The following is a 13,541-nucleotide window of genomic DNA, read 5'->3' as shown; positions in this document are numbered from 1 at the left end:
ATAAATAATTTAAACTGATAGTGAATTTTTTTTTTTTAACAAAGACCTTTTGTATTTGGATCAAGTAACTCCTGAAACGTGTGGTGTTTGATTACACTATGCAGTTGTTATTTTAATGTGTCGGATACATTTTTATCTGTACTATTACATTTTAACTGAACTGTTTTTTTTTTGGTTTTTTTTGTCCTTTACCGCTTATCCCGTGAGTTCAGGGTCACAGCAGCGGATCATTGTACGCATGTTGATTTCTAAATATTACTATCAAATCATAATTGGTACTGGAACATGCCATAAAGAATCACAACTCATATCCAGACATGAGGTGTAGAACATACAAGCCTATGTCCCTATGAAATAGAAATGGTCTTTTCCCTTTAGTCATAGAAGTGTTTGATATTGCATGTGTTAGTAATAGAACTGATTACCACTCATATAAAGACACATTGTAAATTCTTTGTACGTTACATTAACGATGGATGTTCTGAAATGTAGTTTATGTCTGTAAGAAGACCCACCCCTGCCTCCAAGGTTAACATTTCCCATGAGCACTAGGTGAGTGGAGGGAGGTCACAGTAAATTAGAAGCTCTTCCTTTTTCTTACAGTCTGTAAATCCTGCAGTGAAGCTGCTCAATGGCCTGTCATGTGTGCACACAAAGTCGATGGTCATTTATCACACAAACCATAATGAGAGCATTAATCCAAGCCACTGGAATGGGGGAGAAATACCACGTTACCAACTCGTTCCAGCAGTGTGGGCTAGCAAGTCATCTGTGCTCAGTGTGTGTGTGTATATGGCCCAGTATACAACGGTTGTTTACTGTCTCTGCAGGTAAAGCCCAGTGATGCAACACTGACTCAGCGGGTACCAGAGATCTTGTTTCCATGGCACAGCGTGGTTGTCAAGGGTGATGGCACTCTGAAGCGAGTGAAGAGGGACTGGGTCATTCCGCCTATCAACGTCCCTGAGAACTCACGAGGACAGTTCCCAGAGGACTTAGTCAGAGTAAGACACAGACACACACACAAACACGCACACACACACACACAGAGGCAAACCCATCCTACTGTAACTTTGAGGACCTTTTACTGACTCACCCCAAAGCAAAGAAACAAGCAAAATAACTGCCCAGTCTTTGTGAAGGAAACACGCAGCCCTCTCTGAAATAATAAAGACATCCACTGCAAGATAAGGCTGAGCAGGAAATGATGTGTTTAAAGCAGGAAATGTGCTGTGAAGGAAAATGCCATAAGTTCATGATGAACACCATGAACTTGTGGTAAACACAGGTTCAAATTCTGCCAAGGTCAATGATGGGTCAGCTTTTTAATCAGTGTGATTGAAATGTTAAATGGCTGTAGTGGAAGGTAACTAAATACATTTACTTAAGTACTCTCCTTAGGTACAGATTTGAGGGATTTCTTACTGAACATTTTCATTTCTGTTACTTTAGACTTTACTTTTGAAATGTAGTAATTTTAAATATTCTACTTCAATTGTCTTTAATTACTTTTAATTACCATTTACTTTTCAGAATGTTGCTAAACAATCAAAACACAGTACAATCATGAAACTTTATTGATTTACAATCTATCCAGCAGCATGTAAAGTAATTCCAATTGTAATTATTAGGTTCAAAACACATGATCATCAAAACAGTGTTAAAAATGTTTAAATAAGCTTCATCATATTATCTACTGCATCATTAAATATTACATTCTGCATAAACCATACGTACTTTTGGTACTTTTGATATTTCCTGAGCTAAAATGTCTGTACCTTTACTTATGTACCAATTTGAATGCAGGACACCACCTTGTCTTTTTGTCAAGACAAAGGGGCCAGATTTACTAAAACAACATGTGCTGCAGTTTTCATTGAGCCAAGGCAGCAGTTTGCATGTATACAGCTCCTAAATTTACTAAGACCTTTGCTCATTACATAGTCAGGTCCTTGGCTTATTCTGGGGGTTTCCTCCAGATGCAGTTTGCAAGTGAAAGAAGAGCTCAAGATCCTAAGTGCTCAGATCTCAGAGAAGAGAATTCTATTAGATCATCAGGCTCAAAAAATGAATGAAAGTATTGTGATGTTGATTAGATCATTTCTTGTCTTTGGACTGTGGGAATAATGCAGAGTACCTGGTAGAAAGGCACAGACACAGGAAGAAGGCGTGTGCTAATTCCTTCGCCACTATAACAGCTCACTGATGGTCAAAATTAAGTTTGATGAAGACAGAATAAAACACTCCTCCATTAGTGTTTCAGTAATCACATAATGTGCTCATTAATAAGCAGCCTAATTGCTTCTTCATTGTTTCAAATAATTTGGTTTTATGTACAAGACTATATTTAATGCATGCTGCTCTTCCCACTACAAACTTCCTTGGGGCTCCTGTAAATCTCATTGGTGCTGTGTTTATGTTTTGCAGTTGCAAATAGCCTCAGTATCTCTTTTAAATCCAGCAGAATGTAGAATCATCTTCTGCTATTATGTCTCCCCCTGTTATTTTCATTATGCACAATCTAATGCAATGACAAGAGGTTCGGCTTGCACAAATGACATGTAAGCTGTGGCTGCAACCTGCTGTGTCCACTTAATAAACACATTGTGTGTTTGTGGCAGATGGTGTTGTATGTGAGTGGGAAAGCAGGTTAACCATTATTAACTGACAAAAAAATGTGTAGGTTCTGGTCGGATGTAATGAGCAGACCTATCCAGTCCTCAGGCCTTTCACCTTAGAACCTCTGGCAGAGCTACGCAATGTCCCTGAAAAAGTGTCAAAAGTCAAATCGGCATTCTAATCAAAAAAGGTTCTTTTCTGGATCAAATCATGTTTCTAAAGGGGGGCAGTTCATTCGTGAAGCCAGGAACATGCTTCTTGAGGGGGAGGGGGCCTCCTCTGCGGGTGGGTGCAGGTCTCATCAACAACAATATTCTCGCCAGCCTATCTTTTGTCTGCATTATTGCTCTACAATATAATACAGTAGTAGCACATTGCATTACCTTAATTTTGAAAAAAGCACCTGCTTCTGTCACTCACTGTGCTACGGCTTATTGTGGAGTGGATTTTGAGCAGTCTTCACCACAGTTTGAACTTACCTTAAGGATAAGGTGAGTTCATCTACTGAGTCCTTGGATCCAATTTTTACCCAAACATTTGCCTGATACCATAACTGTCTATACCTGACTCACAAAGTGAAGAACCCACACATTTATGCCGTGATGGCCACGCTGTACCTCCTTAACAATCTTGTAAAAACCCTTTGTGGTCTGGATATGAGTGTCTTTGGGTCCAAACCCAAACAGGAACCCGACACCACTGACCACTGACTTAAAAAAATTGCTCAGTCGTTCAATTGTTCTTTTGGATCTTCTTCCATTATAAAACTGCTTGACTGTGCGACAGGATGATAACAGGTGAGTTTGAGCTGTTAGTGAGGTCATAGATGAAATCAAAGTTCTATTAAATGCACAGCCCTACCACAGCTTGACACTGTATCAGCTTATCTTCCTGTTAGTTCTGCCTCTTTGAGGTTTTGCAAACATGCAAACATGCATCGCCTCCTGCCTGCACGGTATTTCCCCCCTCTCCCTGTTTTTTTATATGGACGGCATGCAGGATATTGAGGGTGCACCAAGCATCTCGTTTTACTTTGAAGTCAGAGTTTGTGTAGTTATGTAGCAGCAGCCTCAAGCATTTGCTGAGTGTTGCCTGTGCAAGCGTAAAGTCATCCTGACATATGAGACACATCCAGGTCAAAATCAGAAAGTTTGGCTTCACTTGTATTTTATTATATCCTTACCTTTAAACAGGCAGTCGTGTTTACTGCGGAGAAATAGCTCCCAAAATACATTGACAGAATAGAGGATGACACAAAAGAAGAGGAAAAAATATTTATTTTATGCTGGTGCTTTTACATATGAAGTGCTTTCTATCTACCTACTCTATTATTTATGACTTATCGTATAAAGTGATGCTCCAGTACTGTCCTGTGAATCTTTTGCTCTCTCTCTGTCTGTTCAGATCCGCTCAGATCGGGACAGGAATCGGATGCTGCGTTACAGTGTGACGGGCCCCGGTGCAGACCAGCCTCCAACCGGAATATTCGTCATCAATCCAATCACAGGCCAGCTGTCCGTTACCAAGCCTCTAGACAGAGAGCACATCTCCAACTTCCATGTAAGACTCTACATCTTACAGCTACGGGCTTAGTCTTTTAGTTGGTTATTAGATTTAGAACCTCAGTTTAAAAAACCTGAGAACCTCACAGTGTCATGGTAAAGACAACAGGCCAATCAACTACCTAAACTTCTACATTCAGAAGACACAGGGCTTAAGGTCACATTGGAAGGCTATAGACTAATATCTGGTCTAAAAATAAGTTGAGCTGCACTAACATGTTGTCGCTTCGAAAAGTGTTGAGACCTTTTCCCCTTTGAACATTTTAGGGCATTGCACACTTATTTTAATATGGATAAAAATTATAGACTTGTTATTGATTCTTAATCATGGGGAATAACAGGAATTTGCATATAGTATGTATTCAGACCCCATGCTGTGGTTCACCCAGTTTGCAAGAGCTTCACTCAAGTACATGTCTTACCTATTGGAATGACTGGGCTTAACATTAAAAGGTACAGACTTGTTTGTATATGGTCCAAGCCAAAACCAAGACGCAGCCAAGGAACTCTCTGTCTCCACTTCCACTATCAGATTTTCTAAAGCTGAGTGTTCCCATGAGCACTTTGGCCTCAATAAATGTTAAACGGAACAAGTTTGAAACCACCAGGACTTTTCCTAGTGACACTATCTGACCAAACTAGGGGAGCTTCTCAGCAGTAAGTACACATAACCTGATTAGGGAGGAAATGCGGAATGTAGTCCTTGAAGGAAGAGAAACCTTGTCCAGATTGCGTGAGGGCTGGGGGGACGCAGTGATCTGAACAGAACATCCAGGGCAATGCTTGAGGGGCTTTGGCACAACACTACTGTTCTTGATTGGTCTAACTAAACCCCTTTTGAACAATTGTAGAGAGACCTGAACATGACAGTTCATCCAATCTGATGGAGCTTGAAAGGATCTAAAGGATGGGACAAACTGCGCAAATCCAAGTGTGAGAAGATTGTAGATACCTACCAAGCTTAAACTAAAGCTTTAACTGCTGCATGCAGCTTCTAACCAGGACTGAATGGAGGGTGTGACATTTTTAAATAGAATCGACAACACAGAAACATTTACAAAAAGTGAAAGGATACAAATATTTTCTGAAGTCACAGAGTATGGTGTCTGTTAATCAGCAAATCCTAAAATACTAAGTTGTCCTGATATTCTTAGAAATATGCTCATTGACGTTATTCCCAAAAGTGAGCTGATGAAATCAATAACACACTGTGTGCAGACACAGGTAGTGCTGAACTCTCAGTGTGTTCTGCTGAGGCTGATGTGTCCAGAGTTCACAAACAGACCTGTCAACACTGAGGAAACTCACTCAGCAAAATGTTGTCTTGTTCATTTAATCCATATTCATTTGTAATTTTTAGGGGGAGTTGTATTCAACAAGGTACAGTAAAATATGACATCCCTAACCAGATGTTGAAGATGTTGGCTCCACACCAAATATTCACAGACCTCTAATAGCCGTCTGTAGTGAGGTCAACTTACTTAATTCAGTCTTTGAAATTTACATTTATATTTTCAACTTGTCAAACATTTAATAGACTCAGTTTGATATATTGAGCTTGGTACTGGATGTATTCACATAAAATTCTTACCTTGATTGATGATTTACCTTCTCTTGATGTAGACTGTGCTCCTTGTCTGCCTCACCAGCTTGGTCACATGCATTCCCCAGTTTTTATTTGCTCTCACTCAACCCTAAATACGTTCTCTTTCATGCACAGAGATGAAGAAGAAATTGTTAAAAAAAAATATATAGACGTGTTTGCTCTCTATATCTAATACCAGTCACATCCACTTCAGAGAGCAGAGTCTAACCTTTTGATCTGTAAGAACGCTTACACACAAGCTCACACTGGCGAGTGGAAATCTGGAGACGCAGCAGGGTGATTTGCATTTAAGCCGTCTGATGAATATTCATGTGATTGGATGTAGTTGTCAGAGCTAGGAGCTGGGATTGGCCGGCATGTTTATTCATGAGGGAGGTTTTGGCTCTGTGAGCCTCGTATGGATGTTGCATCTGCTGTAGAAGAATGACTTATCGAGTGGCCAAGGCCGATCAATAGCTATGTTCAGCATCTTTGATTACTTTATACTAAATAAACACATCTTATATCCCTGATGTTCGGCAATGCATGTAAAATACATTAATTTTCAAATTAACATAATGGTTTATGAAGATATATTTAAACTGTAATAGTTGGTTCTAAGACCTACTTTCATTGCTATTTTGCAGTTGCGAGCCCACGCGGTCGACCTGAATGGGAATCAGGTGGAGAACCCGATTGACATCGTCATTAACGTCATCGACCAGAATGACAATAGACCAGAGTTCACATACACCATCTTCAATGGCTCTGTACCTGAGGGATCCAAGCCTGGTACCAACACACACACACACACACACACACACACACACACACACACCTCTAACTTTAATCCTTATTCATTGATGCACTTGTGTTGACTCACTGTGTTTTTCCCTCTAGGATCATTTGTGATGACAGTGACAGCAGTTGACAAGGATGATCCAAAAACTGCCAATGGGATGCTCCGATACAAGATCCTCTCCCAGAATCCCCAGAGCCCCTCCTCCAACATGTTTACCATTAACAACAAGACTGGCGACATCATTACTGTGGCAGCAGGCCTCGATCGGGAGGTGTGTGTCTGTGTGTGTGTGTGTGTGTGTGTGTGTGTGTGTGTGTTAGTGTGTGTGTGTGTGTGTGTGTGTGTGTGTTTGCGTGGATGTTATGTTAGGCTCGTCCCTAAACCCACATGGAGCAGCTGCTTCTCAGCCTGTAAACGCGTGTAGCTTTTAGCTCTTTTCTAGAAATATTCAAACATCTTTAGGTCTTAGGAAATATTCTGTCTGCCCATCTGTACTGTTTTCTTTTTAAAGAAGTTCTTAATCTGCATTAAATCAACTGATTTAATTTAACTGAGCCTGCCTTCCGGATTTTGAAAGTTGTGTTAAGTTTAGGGAAATTTCACACATTTTTTAACACCAACCGAGTGAGTGTACATGAGCCTTACTGTTAACTCAGGACACTCACTATCCTTTTGCTTTCAGACAAATCTCAATGAATTACTATGTCAAATTATTGCTTCAAAGGTTACATCGTACGTGCACATGAAGTTATTGCTGACATCAAGTAACGATGGTACTACTGCAATGAATTCAAGTGGTACAAGAAACTATCCCTACACTATGCTGGAGAACACTGTGTTGTACTGTTAAAATAAAGCCCATTTTAGACAAAGACTGAGGAATTTGGCCATAAAGTCATAAATTAATTTGAACATGCAAATCTTCCAGGTTTCCTCCAGTGTACAGTTATGTCTGCTTGCTCAAACACGTTGCTATAATATGACCTTGATGCAAAACAACTCTTGAGTCTGGATAATGTTGCAAATGCTGTTTCCCCTGCTACTAATAAGAAAATGTCAGAGCTTCAAATCCCTTAACCCAAAACCACCAAAACCACTGCCTTCCCTTTTATACAGACACTGAGGCAGAATGTTTGCGCCAGTGTTACTAACTCCTGTGGCTGCATAAATGAGGGTCAACATAATCCGCCTTTGAACAGGCAGTGTAAAGGGGGCTATTGAAGTTATCAACAACACAGATTCCACTGAAGGTCCACTTATTTCGGGCCACATCTACATCAACAAATTTAGTCAACAGAGTTGTTATAGAGCTGTAAAGCTTCAGAGCTCTTATTATATCATCAGTTGTAATAATGGTTAGACAGAATGACTTTAATTAGATATTAAGCGGAGAGCTATTTCAACTAAATTGGATTGTTTAATATGGATATGTCCAAAATGGATAGTGGGATGCTCAGTCAGCCTGAAGAAGATAAAAAAGAATTTCAAGTTCATCTTTGACCTGTGTTTCCTGGTAGAACCCGTTTGTTTTTGGTCTTTTTGCAGAAAGTCACCCAGTACACCCTGGTCATCCAGGCCAACGATATGGAGGGAAACCCAACTTACGGCTTGTCCAATACTGCAACTACCATCATCAGGATCACTGACGTCAATGACAACCCCCCTGAATTCACCACAGACACAGTAGGTCCACGCTCACACACACATACACACACACACAGAAAAGAAAAAGACAGAAGGGAGGGACTGTTCCTTCTGAATGGCTGTAAATCTTGGTCTTTATTTTGCAGCACATCTTCACGTTGGATTTATTTGCTTATATGTACATTTAGTCATTTGACAAATACTTATAAGCCACTTTGGATTAAAGTGAGCAAGCAAAAACTCAGGATGAAAAGCAAAGTGCCAAATACAGATGTTTTTTAAGTGTATATGAAGTTGTGGAGGAGTTCAGACCTCTGAGCAAAAGCTCTGCTTGAGATCTTTTGGTATGTGGTGTAGGGTCCATCATCCGTTCCTCGGATGGTCAAAAGGTATTGAAGACCTAGATCAGGGGTCACCAACCTTTTTGAAACTGAGAGCTACTTCTTGGGTACCGATTAATGCAAAGGGCTCCCAGTGTAATACGCACTTTTGAAATAACAAATTTGCTCAATTTGCCGTTAATTATATGTTGTTATTAATAATTAATTAAATTAATGATATTCATCTATGTGAAGACACGGATCATGTTAATGATTTCTCACAATAATTATCAAATGTGATTTTAAAAAGATTAGATGCAGCTTATTGGTAAATGGTGCTATGGTGAGCTATTTTTAGAACAGGCCCGCGGGCTATTCATGTGGTCATTGTGGGCTACCTGGTGCCCACGGGCACTGTGTTGGTGACCCCTGACCTAGATGATATAGTTCAGGTAGAGAGGTGAAGTTAAGTCGACTGCTTTGTAGGTGAGAGTGAGAGCTTTGAACCTGATGAAACCAGTATAGAGATCTGAGCAGGGATGTGACATGTGTCCTTTTTGGCTGATCATAAATGAGACGTGCTGCTGCATTTTGGATACTCTGTAGGGGTTGGGTTGTGCATGCTGGTAGTCCTATTTGTAGGGCCTTGCATTTTTCAAGATGAGATTTGAAAGTGACTGCACAAGGAATCAGGTAATAAAGTCAGAAAGTGCATTTGGAGGGTCTGCAGATTTATGAAGGCAAAAGCTACAGACACATTGATTAAAATTAGGGCAGAGGAGTGTTGCATGGGCTTTGCAGAGACAGGAGAGATGTTTCTGCATACACCTCCTAAAGCCAGAAATATTTCCTCGAGAGATTCATGCTTGTGCTGTTAATTAAACATTTTGGTGTTAACGAGTTTGTCCTTTTGTCTGTCAGTTCTACGGAGAGGTTCATGAGAACAGAGTGAATGTGATCGTTGCCAACTTGACAGTAACAGATAAGGACCAGCCACACACTCCAGCCTGGAGTGCTGTGTACCGCATCATTGCTGGGGACCCCACTGGACGATTCTCCATCCCTACTGACCCCACCACCAATGAGGGCCTGCTCACTGTAGTCAAGGTGGGCTTTTGGTCTTCTCACAAACACACACACACACACACACACACACACACACGCATGTGCATACTTAAAAGCGTCATACTGTTCACATGTGACCTTTCCTTGCTATACTTGAAAAATTGTGAATGGCTCCTTAGAATTTCACTTCTGTCAACACACACTGTTCCCAGAACAGTTTGACTGGTGACGTGTATCCAGAACTTGGTGCTGGATCTTTACAGCGAGTGCCTTCTTTTAGTCACGATCAGAAGAACAACTGGTGTTTCCGTTTACAGCACTGACAAACAAACTCTAAAGGCTTTATAGTCTCATATTGTTTAAGAAAGACACTAATTGGATTTTTACCATCATACTGTGAGAAAACACAATCTCACGCTGCTCACGCAGTGCAAGTAGTTTTCCACACAACAGCTGCTCACAGTAAAAGGAAGTGTTAGCTTTGATGTTGTGTTAGAGGTGTGCTGGTTCATACAAGCCAGCGTTAGAGCTTGTTACCTGCAGCTATCACAGCTTTACTTCTTCTGTTTCTCTGATGCAGAAGTTAAAAATGATCGAGCCTTTTATTAGAGATAAATCAAGTCCTAACCTCTCTGACAACCACATTACAGTTTCTGTGGTTGCTTGACACAAAAAATGCTGTGTTGTGTTGCCAGTGACAACAAGTAAGGATGTGGTAAGGTTTACCTGTCGGTGAAAAGAATATTGTTTGGAATGTAAATTTGCTAAGAATTTTATTACATTGAGAGAAATATCTGGAACAGGCCAAAAAGCATTATTGAATGGTCCTGATCTTCAGGCCCTCAGTCAGCACTGCATTAAAACAGACATGGTTCATTAGTGGAAATCACTTTGTGGATTCACCTTTTACCTTTCACCTTTTAAAACTATAGTCAGTGAACACAGCTTGGTAACACATACACAATTTAAAACTCTACTTTTCAAGAAACAACCATATATAAACAAGATCCAGAAACTTTTCTGCCATCTCTGAGCCTAAGGCTATTTAAAAGGGACTGAGGTGAAGTGGAAAACTCTTCTGGTCTGACTATTCTTTTTACAAGTCAGGGATGCTGTTGTCCTCCATGCTAAAAAAGAGAACCATCTGACTTATGCATAGAAATGCATCCAATCCATTCCATAATGTCATCATCATCTCCCCCCTCTGTTCTCCTATCCAGCCCATAGATTTTGAGCAGACCCGTTCCTTCACGCTAATGGTGGAGGCAGAGAATGAAGTTCCACTAGCCCGAGGTATCCACTTGCCTCGCCAGTCCACGGCTACTGTCTCTGTACAAATCCTGGACATCAACGAGAGTCCAGAGTTTAACCCCAACCCCAAGTCTATCAAGCTAGAGGAGGGTCTGCCTGCTGGGTCTCTGCTCACCACCTTTACTGCCCAAGACCCCGACCGATTCATGAGACAGTCAGTCCGGTAAGACTTTTAATCTATTTTTATTCTGTTTCTGTTTCAAGTCAAAGTAAAGTGGTATAAAAACATGTTTAATAGATATAAGTGAGTGATGAAATAGTAAGTCGGTTTAAGTAGAGAAATGTGTCTTGCACTGTATATGGGTAAGAAGAACCTTTTTACATTTCTATGTGTTTTTATCTTTTCATCTTTGAAAATAGTCTTCCATTAATTGGATTTTATTCTGTGTCACTAGGAAAGTAGAACTGAAAGGAAATAGGTTTGATACCATTTAATGCAATTTTGGACACTGCTCATCTTAGACTGTGTGTATCATCATGTAGCTGTGATAGGATTATGGGCACACTTAGCATAAAGCCTTCCCACGTGACAGCAAGAGTTGTCATTGCACATTCTTTACATCCTTATGTTAGTTGACGTAAGTGTTGACACTAACAGAGCTTGAGCTCCGTAGAGGGTGCGGCAGTGGCTCAGTTGGTGGAGTGGCCAACTACCCCCCATATAGGGTAGGAGGCTCGTGTTCTGCTCTTCCCGACCACATGTCAAAGTATCTTGCCCAGGCAAGAAAGCTTGAGCTCCGTAGACAGACTATCCCCGTCCCCAGCCGTGTAGTGCGTACCCAAGCCCGGTAGAAATTGGGGAGGGTTGCGTTGCGTCAGGAACGGCCAGGAACAGTGACTGAGGCTACCAACAACGTTCCTAACTTACCTATTGTTTATGGATAATAGACAGAGGGATCCAAGGATCCCAAGTCACGTCACAAATCTAAGCTTTTTTAAATCCAGGGGGTATATTTAACATATCCAAGTTTTAAATAAAATATTAAAATGGAAATCTTGAAATATCAAATGTTCAGTTGCAAAATTTAAGTGCAATTTATATGTTCTTACTTAGAACGAGTGAAAGAAAATGTAGTTAAAAAAACGATTTTACATCTGATGTTAAAACAATTGGTTTTTCACCAAGATGACCATGTCAGCATACCTGTCTGGAAAAGAGTTCAGAGCTTTTTGCAGACACTGAGAACTGTCTCTCTGAAGGCACAGTGATGTAGCATGTAGCCAGTGCGAGAATGTGAGGAGCTACATTTTGTGGATTTCTTATTTACTTCAATTTATAAATAATGCAGACCTGACAAAATGTGCCGATGGTGGTGGAGCATAGAAAGCAAAGCAGAGCTGCAGCGAATTGTGGAAAGGACGTTTTGGTAGAGAGTGGATGGATGTAAAGTTTCACATTATACCTTAGTGGCCCGCTGATTACGTTTGCCAAACTTTGGAGGATGAGCCATACGGATCACTGTGATCCATTATAACGTCAATGGACAATGAGTTTTCTGCAGAACACATGTGCACAAGACACAGGGAAACGCAGAGAAATGTATAAGAATAATACAAGAATAATCATGCAAAAAAAACAAATCAAGTGGGTATAAGATTGGCAATAAATATAAGTATTATAATAAGATGTTACTTGTTGACTTAATTTACATTGAGTCACCTAATGTGAATTCAGAAGATACAGAGGAATAGCTACAGTATGTGGCTCAGTGTAAATGCATTCAAAAAGCATTCAGGCTGGATTGGAATCAGAATGTCAAAGCCACCTGTGCTGGAGCTTTAAGACTGTCTGACCAATGTGTAAATGTGTCAGTCTTGCAAAAGGCACAAACTGTATTTAACTGAAAAATGAGCTAAATGGGAGACATTCCTGTTGGAAAGGGAAGTAGTTGTGGAAACGACACCTCCACACAGGTTCCCTATCACAGTGAATTAAGGGGGATGACTCTTGGTAGAAGCTTCCACAACATGAAGTAGTTTTGCTATCGAAGAAGAGGCGTTTGATCCCAACACAAGAATCTACATGAACACCCTCAAAGACCTTGAAAGCAGTGTTAACCATATTGTTATTGTTTCAGTTCAAATCCAAAGTAGAAAGTAAAGGAACACAGAGTCTGAACTAATACTATATATATCTGGACAAACTCTAAAGTATCTGCACTGGCTAAAGTAAAGATGGACGCTGTCTCAGCCGGCTACAAATTGTGTGAATGTGACAATGTGACGTTTTTTAGACTCACTTGTGTGACTCTAAATTCATACACTGGTGTTAAACTCTAATGCTATTTAAAATTAGCAGGAGTTAGTGTGTGAAACACCCTGTACCTGCAGGTCAGAGTTAACACTTAGTGGTTGTAATGACAAACGTCTACAGCAGTAGCTCATTTCAGCTGTCAAGATCTTTCCCATGCTGTCCCCAGTCCACCACATTATTGAAACTACATGTAGTGCTGCACTGGTGTAGGTCCAAAAAAAAATCTAGTGGAGTGGACTTCACTCTGAAGCCGTTGTGTCATTTAAAAAGTAGCGATTCCCATCTATTTTTAGTACTCTATCCATATCATATCAATATACACACTTAAAATGAATATTATTATCCATTCATTATGTCAAACTATCATGGTAATTATTTT

General features: G+C 40.3%; 1 protein-coding gene across 1 annotated transcript in view; it reads left to right on the top strand.

The window, feature by feature from the left end:
- LOC137131569 (cadherin-2-like) overlaps positions 1 to 13,541 on the top strand; it is an 86,073-nt gene that overhangs the window by 46,346 nt on the left and 26,186 nt on the right. Inside the window, exons 4-10 of the mRNA XM_067513006.1 lie at positions 831 to 1,004; positions 4,024 to 4,179; positions 6,414 to 6,558; positions 6,667 to 6,839; positions 8,114 to 8,251; positions 9,454 to 9,639; positions 10,818 to 11,071. Coding sequence (XP_067369107.1) covers positions 831 to 1,004; positions 4,024 to 4,179; positions 6,414 to 6,558; positions 6,667 to 6,839; positions 8,114 to 8,251; positions 9,454 to 9,639; positions 10,818 to 11,071 — 1,226 coding nt within the window. The remainder of the gene's footprint in view (positions 1 to 830; positions 1,005 to 4,023; positions 4,180 to 6,413; positions 6,559 to 6,666; positions 6,840 to 8,113; positions 8,252 to 9,453; positions 9,640 to 10,817; positions 11,072 to 13,541) is intronic.

The sequence above is a fragment of the Channa argus genome, chromosome 8, assembly GCF_033026475.1.
Source record: "Channa argus isolate prfri chromosome 8, Channa argus male v1.0, whole genome shotgun sequence".
NCBI classification, from domain to species: domain Eukaryota; kingdom Metazoa; phylum Chordata; class Actinopteri; order Anabantiformes; family Channidae; genus Channa; species Channa argus.
Note: the sequence above shows the minus strand (reverse complement) of the source record. Positions and strands in the feature narration are given on the sequence as shown.